Source organism: Trachemys scripta, chromosome 1, assembly GCF_013100865.1.
Source record: "Trachemys scripta elegans isolate TJP31775 chromosome 1, CAS_Tse_1.0, whole genome shotgun sequence".
NCBI lineage: Eukaryota > Metazoa > Chordata > Testudines > Emydidae > Trachemys > Trachemys scripta.
This window is the reverse complement of record NC_048298.1, coordinates 13,379,744-13,397,665: the sequence shown is the minus strand read 5'-3', so window position 1 is coordinate 13,397,665 and position 17,922 is coordinate 13,379,744. Positions and strand designations below refer to the sequence as shown.

The 17,922-nt window shown below is 38.6% G+C and overlaps 1 protein-coding gene across 3 annotated transcripts in view; it reads left to right on the top strand.

Moving 5' to 3' along the window:
* Positions 1-14,207, top strand: part of USP6NL (USP6 N-terminal like) — a gene marked incomplete in the record, with an annotated part of 204,590 nt that extends 190,383 nt beyond the window's left edge. For all 3 annotated transcript variants that reach the window (XM_034764788.1, XM_034764796.1, XM_034764780.1), the window contains 1 exon segment: positions 11,252-14,207. In XM_034764788.1, coding sequence (XP_034620679.1) covers positions 11,252-12,702 — 1,451 coding nt within the window.
* Between the last annotated feature and the right edge of the window lie 3,715 nt (positions 14,208-17,922).

Genomic DNA, 17,922 nt, shown 5'->3' with positions numbered 1-17,922 from the left:
TGACCCCTTTCACATAGCAAGCCTCTGTGTGTGACCCCACCCCCTTATAAATTAAAAACACTTGTTTATATATTTAACACCATTATAAATGCTGGAGGCAAAGCGGGGTTGGGGTGGAGGTTGACAGCTTGTGACCCCGCATGTAATAATCTCACAACCCCGAGGCGTCTCGACCCCCAGTTTAAGAACCCCTGCTGTATATGGACTAGCCCCTAGAAGGGGGTCAAAAACAACAAAGAGTCTGGTGGCACCTTAAAGACTAACAGATTTATTTGGGCATAAGCTTTCGTGAGTAAAAACCTCACTTCTTCGGATGCAACTTGCATCCGAAGAAGTGAGGTTTTTACTCACAAAAGCTTATGCCCAAATAAATCTGTTAGTCTTTAAGGTGCCACCAGACTCTTTGTTGTTTTTGACCCCCTTCTAGGGGCTAGTCCATATACAGCAGGGGTTCTTAAACTGGGGGTCGAGACGCCTCGGGGTTGTGAGATTATTACATGCTGGGTCACAAGCTGTCAACCTCCACCCCAACCCCGCTTTGCCTCCAGCATTTATAATGGTGTAAAATATATAAACAAGTGTTTTTAATTTATAAGGGGGGGGGGTCACACACAAAGGCTTGCTATGTGAAAGGGGTCACCAGTACAAAAGTTTGAGAACCACTGATTATATAGGGCTACAGCCTTTGTGCTGCAGAAGCTGGATTCTTTAGGTCAGGCAGTAGGAGCTCTTCCTTTTACATCCAGAGGTCCCTGGTTCAGGCCTTGCTGTTGCCCACTCATCCTGGAGTGTCACTTTAAAGCAGAAAGAAAGATTGGGTTCATACAAGTTCTCACTGATAGTAGTGAAATAGGACAAGTGTCCAATCCTAGGTCTCCCAGGGGAAGGGAGCAGGCACGTTCTTTAAGGGAGTGAGGTGTGCACTAGAGATGCATGTATTTGAGTGTTTGATATATCACAGAGGAAGGGGGTATTTAGGAGTAAATATCTCTGGGGAATGATGATCCATGGAGGTGCAGGGCATGTATCTCTACCGTGAGAAATTCTGGAGATGGAATGCAAGTCATACTCCACAGTAGACAATGCATATCTTGTTTGTTAAAAGGTGTGGCCCTTGATGAACCAATAATAGTTTGTTTTCAGAATTTCTTTTGCTCTTACTTTGGGTAGCCAAAGTACCACTGATATGAAAAAAAATAACTATTTTTTAACATGGGGTGTGCTGCTGCTTGGCTAAAATCACTGCAAAGAAAGCTAATTATGTTTTATTGCTGGATGTGGGGAGAAGACTTCGATTTTCCTTTATTTCTGCCTTAGTAGCCTGGGAAACTCTCTGTATGTGTAGTATATTTTTGTTTGGGGTGAGTGGAAATATTACTCACCTTTTTCACAAAATAAATATAAAATACCTTTATCCTAATCCTCAGAAATCTAGCAGATTTGTCTCCTGTTATCCTTAGCTGAGTAAGTCTGATGCCTCATTTGTTCTTCATATGAATTTCACAAGCCTTTGATTTTTCTTCACTCTGATGTTCATTTTGGTTTTTCTAATCACTGTCTTCAGGCAATAATATTTTTCTACAGGCTCTCAGCATTCTCTAGACATTTAACCTTGCTCAAATGTCTGTCTGTCTGATTCTGCTATCTGCATGATCTTTAGCCCTTTTTATTTATTTATTTATTACGTAAACTTGTCAAATCACTATATGCCATGTAGCAATGCTTAGAAAAACTAGTCTGGTCATGTAAGCACCCATTAGAGTCTGGGGAAAAAAAATGTTTGTTTTATTTTTTTTTCTCAACTAAAATTGGAGGGAAATCCTTTCTTACATTCTTGCACTGAGCAACGATTACACCTTTAATTGTTATGAACTAAAAACCATTTAAAATGAACATAAAAATATAGCCTTCAACAGACTGCATCAGTATCAGTCATCCAAAAATAGCAGAGAACTAATTAAGCTCAGTGGAATTCTCCATCTGTCAGTCTTTGTCAGTACAGGAAAATCCAGACACCCTATATGGGCAGGCTGTGGTCAGATATCAAAAGAGGTATTAACTTTGCCCAGCACTTCCAGGAGGAAACCTGCAACAGAGTTCCCTTGGTTTCTTCTTGCATGGCTTTAAACTCAGAACCAAAGAGCTCCCTTTCTTCAGAAGAAGGGGAGGGGATGAAGAGGCAGAAAAATGTCAATATTTGTTTTGATTTTTTTTTGTTTAAATGGTTTGCCTACGTGTGTTGAGATGAATCCATTAAATACTTAGTGTGAACATCCAAGTTCCAGGAGCACAATGAGATCACAATCAAGTTAGTTGCCATGAAGCTAGGCATAAAGCATAGGGTACCCACTGAAATGCCGAAGACCAAAGCCAGGAATATTGTTCATAGAGCAGATTGGAGATCTTTAACCTTTCTGGCAGAATCCTCTTGGGAGTCAATCTGTGCCAGGATGGCCTCTGCTAACCTGGTGGAAGCTTTAGGAATGTGGAGTGCTTCAGAAGATGCCTCATAGTTTCAAGCCCCTCCTTTCATCAAGGCACCAGGAGGAGGACTACAAATGCTCATGTAGAGGCAAGCAACCCTTCTGAGATTTCTCCTCTGCATCCCCTCAAACAGTCTTAGCAGAAGAGAAAATAACATCTCCTGGGGCCATCGCAATGCAGTGAGGGCCACACGGCCAAGGAACAACTTCTAAAATCTGCTAATGCACACTACCTCTAAGTCTGCATGACTCCAGTCTCCATCCTCCTGATGGATCCTTTTGGAACAGGCTGTTACTCTGTGGGTACTTTGCTCCGTAGATCAATGGGTAATGAAAGTAACTCATTGAGTTATGCCACTGAGTTCAAAAAAACTCCTTAACACAGATTCTTTACTTGCCCAGTGTCAAAAAAATTCCTTTGAAATGCTCCTAAATTATGGGAATAACTTCCCACCTATTCTCTTAGTCATAGAATCAGTAACAAAATCAATGTGCTTCCAAGAGGCTTGCCTCTACCTTCTCTGTAGACCTTAGGTAGTTGGGTGGAAACTGGATTCTGAGTCTAAAGTTCCTGAACAAGTCAGTCAGGTCAGACTTCAAAATTCGAAGATCCTGAAGTCCACTCTTGCAGTCACCTACCATCCATATTGTGACCCACAAAGTACAAAAGAGGCCCAAAAAATCATCCTGTGACCCAAATCTCACATTTCTTCATGTCTGTAAAGCCTTCAATGGAGCTACACCAATTTAAAGTAGCTGAAAATTTCTCCTGAGGTCATCTAATAGGCACTGCTCCACTTTTACATAGGCACTATTTCTGTCAAATTCCAAACTTAGAATCTGCCTTTGTCCGCTTAGTCATTTTACACTCTCTGTGTGTAGTAACCCTTGCTTTAAAGTTTGGCTGCCTCAGTTGCACCCACATGTCTCGCTTTTCTGTGTGCGGAAAAAATAGTGGAAAGTTTGAATATTATGTTTTTCACAGATTTTGTTTTTCAGTTTAATATTTTTCTATGAATTCTGCAGCCGTGTATGTAATAATTTAGTGATAATCTGCCAAAGGATGTATGTCGTTAGCTGTAAACGTTAGACAGTGAAATGCATCTTACGACATTGACAAGTAAGGCAACAAAATTATGAAACTCTGCTTGATTTACTATTTCTGATGCTATGCATCTTTTATTGTTTTTTGTTTCAGAGGAATTTGGGATTTTTCATTTATATGTTTGGAGAAAACAAACGTAGCTATTTTTTAATTTTTGTACTGCATTTTATTTATTAACCAACTAAACCAAAATGCATTTCTATCATGTGTTTCCTATAATTTTTCTAGTGCTTGTCTGATGTGTATTTTCTGATATTATAAAAGGATAGTAGAGCATGGAATGGTGTTATTTCCAGCAATTTTATATATTGGTTCTGCACTATTTAAAAATCTTGTATTGTTTGACCTCTTTAGTTTGCACATTTTTATATCGCTATAAATGAAATTATGATGCAGCTGGTGGTTCACAATTTTTTTTACTGAATCTTTCAGTGCAATTTTTCTCAAGAAATATAAGAATTAGTGATATAAAATGTAATGTGATTATAACTAGAAAATGACTATAAAAAGTCACCTTGCTTTGACACAAAACTGTCCTGGAAGTCTGTTAAGCATTTTTCACTAATTGCATTGTTTTTAATCTAAATACAAATGTTTATAATTATAAAGTGAGTTTTTGCGACCATCAGCACTGCAAACCTAATATAGCTACAGAAAAGCAAACTGTGTATTCTCGTCTGCCTCATGCTCCATCATCAAAATTGCCATCCAAGTTATAACTCCAGAATCCCCTTTTGTTGATGATGGCATTTTGAGGAGCAAGAAGCTAGTCTGACTTTCTGATAGCAGCTTGAACATCCGGAACAAGCAGTAACATTTTAAAAAGTCCTTTTTGACTTGTAAATGGAGCAAATAAGATGGAGAAAGTCACTGATGCTAAATAAACACAAAATACCAAGATGTCATTTTAACTGAATAATTTTTCTGACCCTTTACTATGCTTGAAAACTGTATTAGAACAAAGTGTGTATATGCTCGTGCTGAAATTAAGGACTAGACTGTTATTCACCGGAGAGAGCACTTAAAGCACTTTAGTCCAATTATATGTCTGTTATTCAATGCAAGAAGCTGTTAGTGCCTGCTGAAGCAATTAATCTGTAAAGTCTTGTAGTTGGGATTGATTTCCACTGGGTGGTGACAGAGACTTTTTAGATCAAGAGTAAGTCAGTAGAATAAAAACCCTTTTAATAGGACTCTAATTTCAGATCATTTTAGGACTAGTTGTATTGACTTCTTTGTTTTCCCCCGTTTTTTTGCTGCTCTCTCTGGTTTTTTGTACTGATGTTGCATGGACTCCCCTAACTTTAGACACAGGATAACCAAATCATTACACGCTTCCACACAAAAAATGGCACAGTATCAACTGTGTCGTTTCTCATGCAGAGTTTCTATCAGATTCCTTTTGAGGAAGGCCCAATAATTAAACGTTTTGTTTAGTTTCTTGGTATGTTAAAGGGGAGGAGGAAGAAGAATACAATTTCACACCTCACTATGCATCTAATTATGGCAGGCTAAGAAAAATCCAGTTGCCCAGAAAGCTTGAGAAAACAAAACCAGCACATTTGGGCAATAATACTGTTAATTGCTGCTGCCAAAACAGCCACCAGCTGACAGTTTCCACTTCATATTTTCTGGGTTTTTTTCAGTTGCCCTATTAATATTATCTTTTGGTGCAAATGCATCTTAAAGAGAAGATTTGTTAACCTCTGTAAACTATATAACAATTCCCAGCCCAGAAACAACTGTTAACTCGATTAAAATGTGCCCTGCAGTCAAACAAGTGAATGTGCCCTGAATGTTAGTAAACTCAATCTTTGGGCCAATGGTGGAAACTAATTCCAGTTAAGGCAGCAACACTGAGAGCACCCTGTTGCTAATTCTTAGGTGTTCAGCTCTGGGGACTCTTAACAATTGAGCTTAAAAATCGCAGTTGAAGGGGTCAAGGTAAAAGCATGGCTGAGGCTGCAGGTGAAGCTTTAGGCTGAAGTGTGGTGGAACATGATGCAGAACTTGCAAAGGAATATTTGGCATGTTACCGTGACAAGTCATGAGATGTTTTATTTGCATACTTCTTCTCAACAGAGGGGCTTGCGCTCGCTCTCTCCCTCTCTCTCTGTTTCTATGGTTATTTGCTTGCTCTTTCACTCTGGGTATTTCTTTTTATTTTTTTTTCTCATTTTGCTTTTTTTAGAGGTGAGGATATGAACCTGTTTTTCTTTTTCCTCTGTTCCTACCAGCACCCGACATCGTGGTCTTCCTGTTCGCTACTACCCCCCAAGTGTCTCCTGGTATTTTATCTCTGGCTTTTTCACAACATTCATGTACATGATTTGCATGCTTTCTTTGTGAGTTTGAGCCATATATATTTGCATTAATATGCATGGTGATGGGTGTGCAAATTATTCTTCCTGTTTTCATTTCATGTGCCTCAAAGGATTTCATTTTCTTTAATTTTAGGTTAAATTTAAGAGCTCTTATTGTTTTCAAGGGCAATAAATTATTCTTGGCATCTAATGCAGTTGGTAGCCCCTAAGAATGATTGTGGATTTACTGGGAGTGACCAATACCCTAATTAAATATAGTCTGTTTATAGCTTAAAACAGTGTTCTTTTTGTAGGAGGTGGCAGTGGTTTGGAATATGCCTTTATGCTGTAAGATTCTTGTTATTGGACTATGCCACTACCCCATCACTTTTGATGTCTTTAGCCTTGGTTGTGTTATGGTAAGAGGTGGGCAAACCTTAGTGAAAATTAATCTGAGCATGACTGAGCCTAGGATTCAGGTATGTGTTTTGCTGCTTTACCTGTTAGGAAAACGGAGCATAGCTAACAGAGTTTAGTAAAGTGGCTGTATCTAAAGGTTGGAGTACAAATGCTTCTTGTACTCCAATACTCTGCTGATCCAGACAAGATTTTCGATGTTTGAGTGCGAGGCCAAGTTAATTTGTGTTGTGTGGAGGCTTTATGATGAAGATATAAAGCTCTGTCTTTTTTTATCCTATATCTTATCTTTTGTTTCTATGCAGACTCTAAGCTCCAGTGTCATCAAATCATAGAAAGTAAAAGCCTGGTATCACGTTATTAGAATGCCCACGGTTTTATCTTTCGAAAGAACAGTTGTAGGCTTGGAACATTTTGGCTGTTACTCTGGTCTTAATATTCAGTCTAAAGTTTAACAGATTCACAATAGTGTTCCATAACTAATATTACGGTGTAGGGTTGTTCTGACATCCTTTTTATGACTATAATTCAGGTTATTGCATACATCATATAAACCACACACACCAATGCTAATGCACTCGGTTACTGTGAACCATGCGAGAAAGATTACAGAAAATAATCTTCAAAGCAATGTAGAATTCAATAAAAAATGTCTGCAATATTCTCGCTTGGGTTTTATGAAAGCTTAATGGTAATTAAGAGACCTTAAGTGTGTCGAATTAAAAAAAAACAAAAAACTTATTGTTCAACCAAGCACATTTCAAAGGATTCCAATCTGCTCTATGTGAATTTCTTCAAGACTGAAAGAGAAGGGAAAACAGTTGATGCTTTTAAATGTGTATATGCAAATACAGAAAGCATTGATGTAGGTACTGGAAGAGCACTGGAATGCATATTTAAATATGAATGCAACTATTTATTGTTTAAAAATAGATTGAATACTTATATTTCAAGCATGGAAGACATTATTGACAAAGGAGGACCATTTTTTCTTAAGAGGTTTATTGCATACAAGCACATTAAATTATCTGTGTTAAAATTACATCATTATAGTTACTGATGGGCCATTTTCTTACAACATCCCATAACACCTTATGGATCACCTGAAAGTTGCAAACTACTTAACAGCATATAAAACCAAGATCACTTCTGTATAATTTACACAAACTTTTTTTTTGAAGGGCATATTGTATGTATTTACTTCCCGATTCAGACTTCATTCTTATCATTAAAATAGACAGTTTAGTATTACACAGAATTGCTTCATTTTTCTGAAATGCTGTACTACTTAATTTAAAAAAATTCATTGAGACAAATAAGATGGGAAAAACTAACGACATATGGCTCTAGTGTTGGAATATTTATTAAGGGTGAAATTCACCCCTGTGCAGAAGACAAGCACAAGGTCTTAAGTTCTGCATACACCCTAGTTGGAGGGCGTAAGTGGGACATAAATGATTTAAAGGTTTTGCAGAGCCTCTGTAGGGAGTGAATTCCACCCCCTACAGAGGGGACAAAAAGAATATGGGACAATTTTTTTTAACTGTGTGATGTAGTGTTCAGTATATTGTCTTGGAAAGCCATCGTTATGAAGAAATCTCTCAGCATTCTTAAAGCACCTGTCATCATAGTTTCTATGTACTCTATATGGATTGTTTAATAAAAAACAAAACAAAAACAGAGCCATGCAGAAAAGCAGTCAGTTCTTTCTTACTGATCATGTCGTCTGTGCGATTTGAGTGCACTTGCTGATTGAGGTTTTCTAAGACATTTATGGATTTTCTATTAGCCCCTTCATAGTTTCTCTCTTTTTTATGTCTTTTTCTGTGTCTTGGAAATTTGTGGGGAAAACAATTCTAACTTAACTTTATTTTCTTAATCGTCAGCTTGAAAGGTTCACTTACCTTCTTTTGAAATATAACTGTAACAGAGTGGCACGATCGACCCCTCTGCATAGGGATGCTGGACTCTTCTGTGACCTATCAGGCTAGCAGGGGTTAGTGCCCTGCATAAATCAGCTGAGTGGATTCTGCTGACTCTTTGTGGCAGGAAGCTTGTTAACTCTGCCAAGTTTTGAGACCACCTGATTGGAGTGAAACCAGTGATAGACACGAGAAAACTTAAGAACAGTCAGGCTGGAAGGATTAAGTTTAGGCTGACGTTTGTTTTAAATTACTACTGCAGCAAGACCTCAGGCAGGGGGTAAGTTTGACCTTACACAACACTGTAGACTTCATTTGGAGCAGAATGAGAATGACCACCAGCATACAATAACTATGAAACTGGCATTACTTAGGCAAGCAGCAAACAGAGACTTCTCTGTTAAACTCTCATTTTGTTACTTTGTCATCTCGCCCACCCTCATCACGTTTCTGTTTTGTGGACCTGTCACCTCCTGTCTGACACCTAGACTGTAAATTCTGTTTTTATTTGCCTATGCAGAATCTAGCATGATGTGGCCCTGATCCTTGATGGCAGTTCCTATGTGCTATCCAATGATAATCTCAGTTTCTGCCATCCCCCTTTAATGAGAATCAGCTGTCAAAGATTTAACTCATATTGTTTGTACAATTTCCATGACGCTATTAATACTTCTAAACATTATATTTTAGAGCAGGAATCGGCAACCTTTGGCACGTGGCCGGCCAGGGTAAGCACCCTGGTGGGTCAGGCCGGTTTGTTTACCTGCTGCGTCCACAGGTTTGGCCGATTGCGGCTCCCAGTGGCCGTGGTTCGCTGCTCCAGGCCAATGGAGACTGCGGGAAGCGGCGCGGGCCAAGGAATGTGCTGGCTGCCGCTTCCCGCTGCCCCCATTGGCCTGGAGCTGCGAACCGCGGCCAGTGGGAGTTGCAATCGGCCGAACCTGCGGAAGCGGTAGGTAAACAAACTGGCCTGGCCCGCCAGGGTGCTTACCTTGGCAGGCCACGTGCCAAAGGTTGACGATCCCTGTTTTAGAGACACAAGTATGTCTGAGTGTTCGTTCAGGTGCACTATACAGAGACGCAGAATGAATTGTTCATACAAATAACTGGTGATGATGAGATGTTAACTTTTAACTTCAGATTTTCCAGTGATAGACAAAAGTTGCATGGTCCTGTGTCTCTAGTGCAGCAATGAGGATCAAAACACTAAATTATTTCTCTACCAACAATTTTACATAGCTTTTCTATATAATTTTTCAGCAAAACCAGGGCTTTTTTTTCTGGCCTTGCAGTTTTTACTTAGTAAACTGATATATGATAGAGTTTATTTGGCTATCCTGTCTGATTTTTAAAAGTTACAGGCAAATTTTCAAACAGATTGTGTGGGGGATGCATTTAAAAATTACATACTTAACTTTTTTCTATTTATAATATGAAAGAAATTGCTGTAAATAAGTAGGGAAGCTACAATTTTATGAGGTGTGGAAATAACTTATTTACTAGTATTAATTTAGAATGGGAAAATAGCTCTGACTGCTTTGAAAGGAGAGAGTAATTTGAACAGAAATGTTGGTATAAATAGTCATATGGGCATTATCAGACAGTCTGTATAGCTCTCATTTCTCTGTTTATAATTAAGTTTTTACATGGTTGCAATCTGGAATATTGTGTCCCCTTAAGAGACTGACATTTAAACATTGAATGATGGAAGTTATGTTGTGCTCATAACCAAAAGAGAACTCTCCACTTATATGCTGCTCTTAAGTAAATGCTGTTGTCTTTTACTGCTATCTTTGTCAGAACAGAAATATTAGTGTTCCTATTTGGCATTCAGATTCTGTGGTGATGGGGACCTTAGTAGTACCTAGATATGTATAGTCTCTTCAGACTATAATGATCATAAAAAGAACTGAAGTTAAAAAATGAAGGTGGTAAGCATAATCTTTTAGCTATACTGTACGTTTTTAATCGGGTCATTATGAAAAGAGGCTGATTGGCTGACAAAGCATTTAAGTGTAACTATCTAATGTAACCATTAGTCAGTTTTAGTGAACTTACTGTTCAGTGTTTAACAAAAAATCTGTGTTTAAAAATTAAAAGCTCTTGCATACTTTGGGTGTATAGCTACACTGGATACCCATTTTTCTTGTGTTTAGAAGTCTCTTGGCCTTGTGTTTCACCTTGCATGGTATAGTTGTCTAGCATAACTGCACACCTGATTGCATACTTATACTAACAAAGTTAAGAAACAAGCATTTATATGCTGAATTTATTTCTGACTCCCCTGGGGTCATTAGGGGTGTGTGTGTGTGTGTGTGTGTGTGTGTGTGTGTGTGTGTATATATAATATAAAGGGCTTCAATAAGGAAGAAGTATGAGCTCAAGGATAATGGGCTTGTGAGAAACTCAGCAGCTCACCTTCAGCTGCTGAGCAGGAGGATTGGACTGGGATTCTTACCAAGGTTTTGTCCCTCAACCTCTGTTATGGACTCAAGGTAGAAGGTCACTAATAAAATTGAAGTCTTCATTTTCTATCTGTCTTCTGGAAGGGAGAAACAGCTATCTCTTTCCCCTTCCTCCAGAGCCTCTTAACTACTTCGGTGGAATGGGACTTCCTAATCTACTCCTGCCCACGAGGTTTTTGTGGGGATAAAGAGGGTCCCCTCCATGAATACTCCAGTAGTCCACTGCTAGTTGCTTTCCCAAGCAGCAGTAATGTAAATATGACATGACAGTTCTCAGTTGTACTTCTTTCCACAATGTTCAGTATAACAGTGGTAAAACAGACCCGTATCTTAGACATTATATATAGACCAGAACAAAAACCCTAGATCCAAATATAACTGAACTTTGGGTCTGAGATCTAAATCCAGAGTTGAATTTGGCTGTCTGGACTTTTGTCTTTTATGGTGTGTGTGTGTGTGTGTGTGTGTGTGTGTGTGTGTGTGTGTGTGTGTGTTTAACACACATGCAGAGTTCCATATGAAGAAACTTCAATTTACTTTATTACTTATTTTTTAGGTAAAGAAGATGAATTTCCAAAGAAGCCGTTGGGACAAATTCCATTGGAACCTCAGCCTGCCGTGCTTAATCTTACTCATATGCTCAATGGACAGAGCAACACTAGTATTTCAAGAACACAGACAGCAAGAAGGACAGAAAGGAGACTATCTCCTGAAAAAGTACAAGAAGATTCACCAAATAACCGAAGAAGAATTAATTCACTGGAAAAGAAGCCTTCTTTAAAACAACAAAAGCCTGGACCAGCAGTCCGGAGTGAGCTATCTAAGAATGACGTAGATATCAGAAAAAAGCCTCAGTCAACAGTACAAGACAATTCTAGACAATATAACAATGCAGCTGCTAACCAAAATTCTAATGCTACTTCAGATACAAGAAGGGGATTTGTACCTAAATGGAATAAACCTTCAGATATCAAAGTTATTGAAAAGACTACAAAACTTACCGTGGAGGTAAAAGGTAGGTCAGTAAACCATGCTATTTCAGGCACGCCACCAAGTCCTGGTGAACCACAGCCATTGAATGTAAAGCAAAAGATGAGGGGTTTGGATGCTGATGGAGGTAAGCGAGGGTCTAATGCATCGCAGTATGACAATATTCCAGGTGTTGACCATGAGAATGAGAATCCTGTTGAGGAGATGCTAGAAAGAGCTCATCCGCAAAGTCCCAGGAATGTAACATACTCTAGTAGTCCTAGAAAGCAAGGTGCAAAAATTCCTGGCCCACTAAAAATATCCAACAATTATGCCATCAGTTCCCAACAGAGAAGCCCAAGATATTCATCTCAGTCTGATGGGTCAGATCACAGATCAAATGTTAAACAGCCACCACCATCTTATAGTAACCCACCTACGTACCATGGAAACACTCCAAAGCCTGCCTCCAGCGCAATTAGTGCAAGTTTTGTACCTTCACAGTATAATCATGGGAATCGAACCAACACTTCTGGTAGACCATATGGTTCTGTTTTTTCAACAGATTTTTCTCCAGATAAACCACATATGAACTCTTATCCTGCCAATCGCCAAAATCCTATTTCTCTACCTTCTAGTCGAATAGAAGTCTTACCTGTTGATGCCTATCCTGGCAACTCTAGATCACCCTCAGGTGTCAAATTTATAATTCCTCCAGTGGATTATTTGCCAGACAACAGAAAGAGGCCGGATGCTGCTTATATGTACAGACATGAGATATACAGGCAGCCCTGGAACCAAGATGCTAACCAAAGCCACTTGGGTAATTTACAGAAGTATGCAGCCAGTCAGCCAACACCTTTTCAGGACCATAATCTTCCAACTGTTTCTGTGGATAGTCCAATAAGATATAGGACTTCACCAACCTTGGAAGAACATGGTTCAGCACAATATCAATATTCAGGCCCACCAGCCCCTGCCCAGCACTACAGAAACCAAAATGATGGGATGTCTATGCATGAATCAGTGCTTCTGTGAGAATCCATCAATGCTAACTAATAAGCAAGAACTGAAAACATTAGATATATATTGCTGTGTTTATAATTGTCCAAGTCAGTATTTTATACAGAACGTGGGCAGTTCATGCAGTTCTCCGATAAAGTAATAACATTATTTCAAAGCCGTTTTAAACTTTGGCTGAAAGGTAGTTGAGCTTTTAAACTTGCATTGAACCTGTTGAAAGGGATCTGATGCATATAAACATAGCAATAGCAGTAGAGTCATCTGCAAAATGTGTCTAACACTACCATGTTTCTGAAATTTAAATAATTTGCACAGAGCTATAATCTTTCTGCCTAGCAACTGTAACACATTTGCAAGCTGTATTTTGACTGACATTACAATGCAGTAAGTGTGCTTGTGCAAATACACAAACATGTAGCTGGAGAAGAACTAAAGAGTCGAAAATGTAGATGCATTTACTCTTGGGCTAGGTTAGTGAAGTATTTTATTTCAGTTTAATTATTTTCTTTGTAATTTATTTGATAAATGACCCATTCATTTTGGATGGCCTTTCCTGTCTTTGTATACAAACTGCCTCAGTAACCCAGGATCGGATTGAAGATGGAGAGATGCTCTGGGTTGTTAATGTAATCTTACATGGGATGCTATTTCCCAGTTAATCTCCATTCCTTTGGCTGCTATCTTGCCTTTCCCTCAGCCAGAAGGAACAGACAAGCAAACCATGGAGCCAAAAAGAGTGTCACTCTGATCTGGCCGACAAATGGTGCTTAAAATCAGGGCAGTCTGAGTGTAGCAAGTCTTTAGGGTCTGGGTGAACTTTCAGCACGGAGTCTGTACCTTTGTACCCAAATCCAATGTTGCAAAGCAATGCTTTGTGTTCCCATTTAAGTCCCCTGAACTATTTGAGCACAACATATACAATGCTAGAAGCAGAAATGGTGCTGCATTCTCACAGCATGCAGCCTTACCATGGGGTCTAACTTAGCAAACCAGTCATAGTGTGAGCTACTGGCTTGCCAAACAGTCCTCTTACTGGTATAAGAGTATTGCCAGTTACTTGAAACTTGAGGGCCGAACATGGGGGTTGTGTAGCTATTTTGACCCTCTGTGTGTGGTGTAGGGTTGCCAACCCTCCAGGATTGTCATGGAGTCTCCAGGAGTTAAAGATTAATCTTCAATTAAAGATTGTCATCTGATGAAATCTCCAAGAATACATCCAACCAAAATTGGCAACCCTAGTGCTATATGAATGCATTCAGTGCTCTTTCCCATGAGCTTGATAATGTCAGTTCAATGACATGTTTTGCTTTTGCCCTCCTTTTTCCAGAAAGCAATAGGTTCATGTCCAGGAATGGGCAAGTGCTGCTGCACTGTCAGGTCATTGAGAGATTGTGTGATGTGCAGCCCTGGACTGTTAATAAGAAGCTTAATAGACTCTTTGTAATTAAATATTTTTTTTAAATTAGTGTTTGCAGCCTTTTGTACTCTACATTCTCCTTGGCTTTCATCCACTGTGAAAAGAAAAAAAAAAATGCAGGTTAAGTGGCATACTTGGGGTGCAGTCTTATGAGCTGCTGAATGTAGGAATTGCTAAGCACTCAGAACTCTCATTGAAGTTAATGAGAGCTGAGGGTGACAGACCTCTTGCAAGACTGAGTCCTTAAATCTTTTCTGTTAAAAGCTCTAATACTTAAATACCAAAACACTGGTAGGTTCGGGACACTTAAAAATCAGTCTTTCTTTGGGGAGGTTTTTGTCAATTTGCATTTTCTTGAGATGTGTTAGCTGAGTACATTGAACACTAGAAAACAGATCAATTTGTCTTTTAAAGAATGAGCTGTAGTGCCTATTCTTGCTGCAGGTTAGCTGTCTAGGTTTTAAGGTACAGAAGTAAAATGTTTGTTTGTTTTTAAAAATGGAAGTAACATTTACTATATTTCACACACTTCTTTTGTGTATATAATGAGCGGTGTAATTGGTGATGACCGGGGCAGTTTTATATTTTAAAGATTGCAAACTGCAGTGAAGGAACAGTCGCTAAGCACTACACTGAAAAACTCTAAACTGAAATTGAGATGATGAATAGTACTTGGGCTTACCTTAGTTCTGATTGCTTACAGCAGCTTAGCAATGTATGTATATAATGTGGTTAAGTGTAATAATCCCAAAGTTTTAACCATGGTTCTGTGATTCATAATAAATAAAGCTGTACAATTTACTTTGTGCTAGCAGCCTGGGACTGCTCCAAAATATGTATCAACACTAGTAAATACTGTAGATTTTTATATATAAAATATATACACACTATTTTCTTATGTCCTCTGCAACAGTTTTTTAACTGTTTATTCTATTTTGATGTGGTTGCATTTTTAACATGTATAATAATAATAATAAAGTCTATGTTGTTATGTGTCTTTTTTTACCGTGTTTGATTATGCTTGTAGGCAAAAGCCATAATTCTGGTCTTCCCAGGATAAACTATTATTTTTTAAAAATTAATGGTATACTCTTGTATAATGTATGCCCTATTTAATTTGTCTGTATGTGTTTTCTTTTAGACTGAGCAATATCAATATATAATTCAGAAGTTACAGCTTATAGTCTTCTTCATTGCTAAACATAGCCCTCAGCAATGGCTTTAGAAACGACGAACTGAACTGTCATTATAACTTTCCTGCCCTATCCCAGTATTCTCACCCTATATCCGTCAACAACAGTGGACTTATTGACATGATAGATCTATACAATTTTACTAATCAGACTGAAAAATATAATTTTACTCAGGATTTGTGTAGCAGTGATCTGTACTGTCCTAAAGGGAAACTGGCACATCATAGTTTGTAGAATAAAAGTCTTATTTATGGGTAAACTTCATCTGCCTATTTAAGGTAAATGCATTGCAAGCATCAAAGGAATTATTCATGTTAGTTACCAAAAAGCTCAATATTACAGGAAACAGTAGGAGACAACTCTATCTGTAGCTTACAGTAAGAAACAATTCTGCATTGGCTGGTGTAATGGATTAAATGTCCTGACTGGAGCTATTCCTTCTCTGCTTTTTATAATTCTAAAACGTGCAAACAGTAAATATAGCTCCATAAACAAATTTAGGGCCCATTTTTTCCTTCAGTAACACTGGTGAAGTCAGTAAGAGTTGTACTCACACAGTTGAGAGCAGAACTGAGCCTTTATGGTAAAAGTAACACACATCCCCCACAAAAATGAATTTAAAAGTGCCAGTACTGATGCTGAGGAGTTTAGCAACTCCTTGGCCATGGCTTAGGAGAGCTGTCTGAATGTTAGTCAAAAATACACCTTTGAAATGAACCACTCAATAATTCCAAAATTTGATTTGAACAGTAAACAACATCAAAATGTCAAAAAGACAGAACAGCCTAGCGAAGCAGAGAGGTAAATCCCTTTGATTCTCTGAGGAACACATGTACATTTTCCAAGAATATTTTTTTAAAGATTCCTACCCTGAGTTTCACATTATCCTAGATATGACTTTGAAATTGGACTTGCAAATTATAGATTTTTTTAAATCTCCCCCGTGAGTCCCATTACACTGCCTGCACAATATACGCCATCGAATGCCCACCTTTTCTTTTCCAGCAGTGTGCAGTGTGCTGCCAGTGCTTCAGTGAGAAAAAGACCCTTTTTATAGTTCTGTAAACATGGCATGCTTATGAAGATCTGTGAATGTAGCATACTTAAAATTTAACAACATTTTAACCTCCATAGTTTCTTAGCATTTTCCTTTTAGGGGATGTTAAGCCAACACAAATGCTTTTCAATACACTGTCACAACGAGGAGATAGCTAGATTAGTAACAAAAAATCTGAACCACGATGGCAGTAATTTGAACATGGCCTTTAAAATGGTTGCCACATCTATCAAGCATGAGGAAACTGTTTTGGGGCTTCTTGGTGCCAAAAGGAATTTTTTCCCGGAACAAAGAACCTGAGTTTCTTCGTCCCTCCACTGCCTAGCATTGACTAGTTTTGTTTGTACTTATATTGTAATGCATCAACAGAAAACCACTCATGCTTTTTACGGGTACAAAAACTAGAGAGTTTGAATCTTCTGAGAACCAACATTTCATCCTCTGGCTTTTGACACTGATTTTGAAATTGGTTTGTTCTGCTTATGTTATTTGGGTAGGTCAGAGAAAACTAAGCTGTGCTGTACTTCATTATTCTTTTCTCCCTTCATTCTGGTAACCTCCCTTGACCCCTTCTCCAGAGTTTCCTGAACAACTGTGTTCCATTCCTCCCCATCTACTGCTATTCATTGGTAATGGCTGTTAAGATGGTTAAGACAACAGAGGTTATCATGTGTCTCTTCAGCCTTTTCCAGACAATGTCCAAAGCAAAACTGTATTCTGTGCATTGAATGCATTTATCCACAAGCTTTAATGGTAAAAGTTTACTTAGGGACATGGTTACATATTATACATGTTCTAAGCCTCTTTGTTGTGGAAACTTTTTTTCAAGGGGGTTTTAAAGGCTTTCTTAAGTGTATGTGAGTAAGAGAGAGTGATATATTGGTGCTGATCTCTGAAGATACAGTTACACTTCAAGAATACAAAAGGGGTAGGGACAAATTCTTTCTTGGATATATATGCACATTTCCCTTCACCACTCCATTTATTGTCTGTCTCATCTTTTTGCCTTCCTCTCTCGCCACTTTAGCTCTGACTGAGATGCTGCTTTGTCTGCTTGCTTTGTCCAAGAACTCTTTTAGAACAGTGGCTAAAATGATGCTGCATAGGGAGACAACACATTAGAGCTGAGATTGGAGTTATGGAAACTGCTAAGGATATTATCTGAGTCTCTCCCTCCATATTTTGCAATGCAGGTGCAATTCAGAAGGAGAATCTACTAGATAAAAGGTATGTCAGCCTTCTTAATGGATATTAAGATATTCAGTATAGTCTGAATTTGCAACACCTTTTCTTTTGGGAAGATATGTGTTCAAGATAATTATGAATAGGTGTCTTCCCCACCATGCTCCAAACGCAGTCAACGCGACGGTTATTTTTATTCACAAAAAGAACTCCAAATTCAATGAGACAGAATCCAGGTCAAGCCCATGCTTGTGTATTCCTGGCGTTTCCTCCCAAGGGCTGTTCAGCCCACACCCTCGATCCTCTGTTTTAAGAGCCACATCCGCCTCTGCTAGCCGTTAATGAGCCATCTGCAATGGTTGAATCAGAAAACCACACTTCAACTT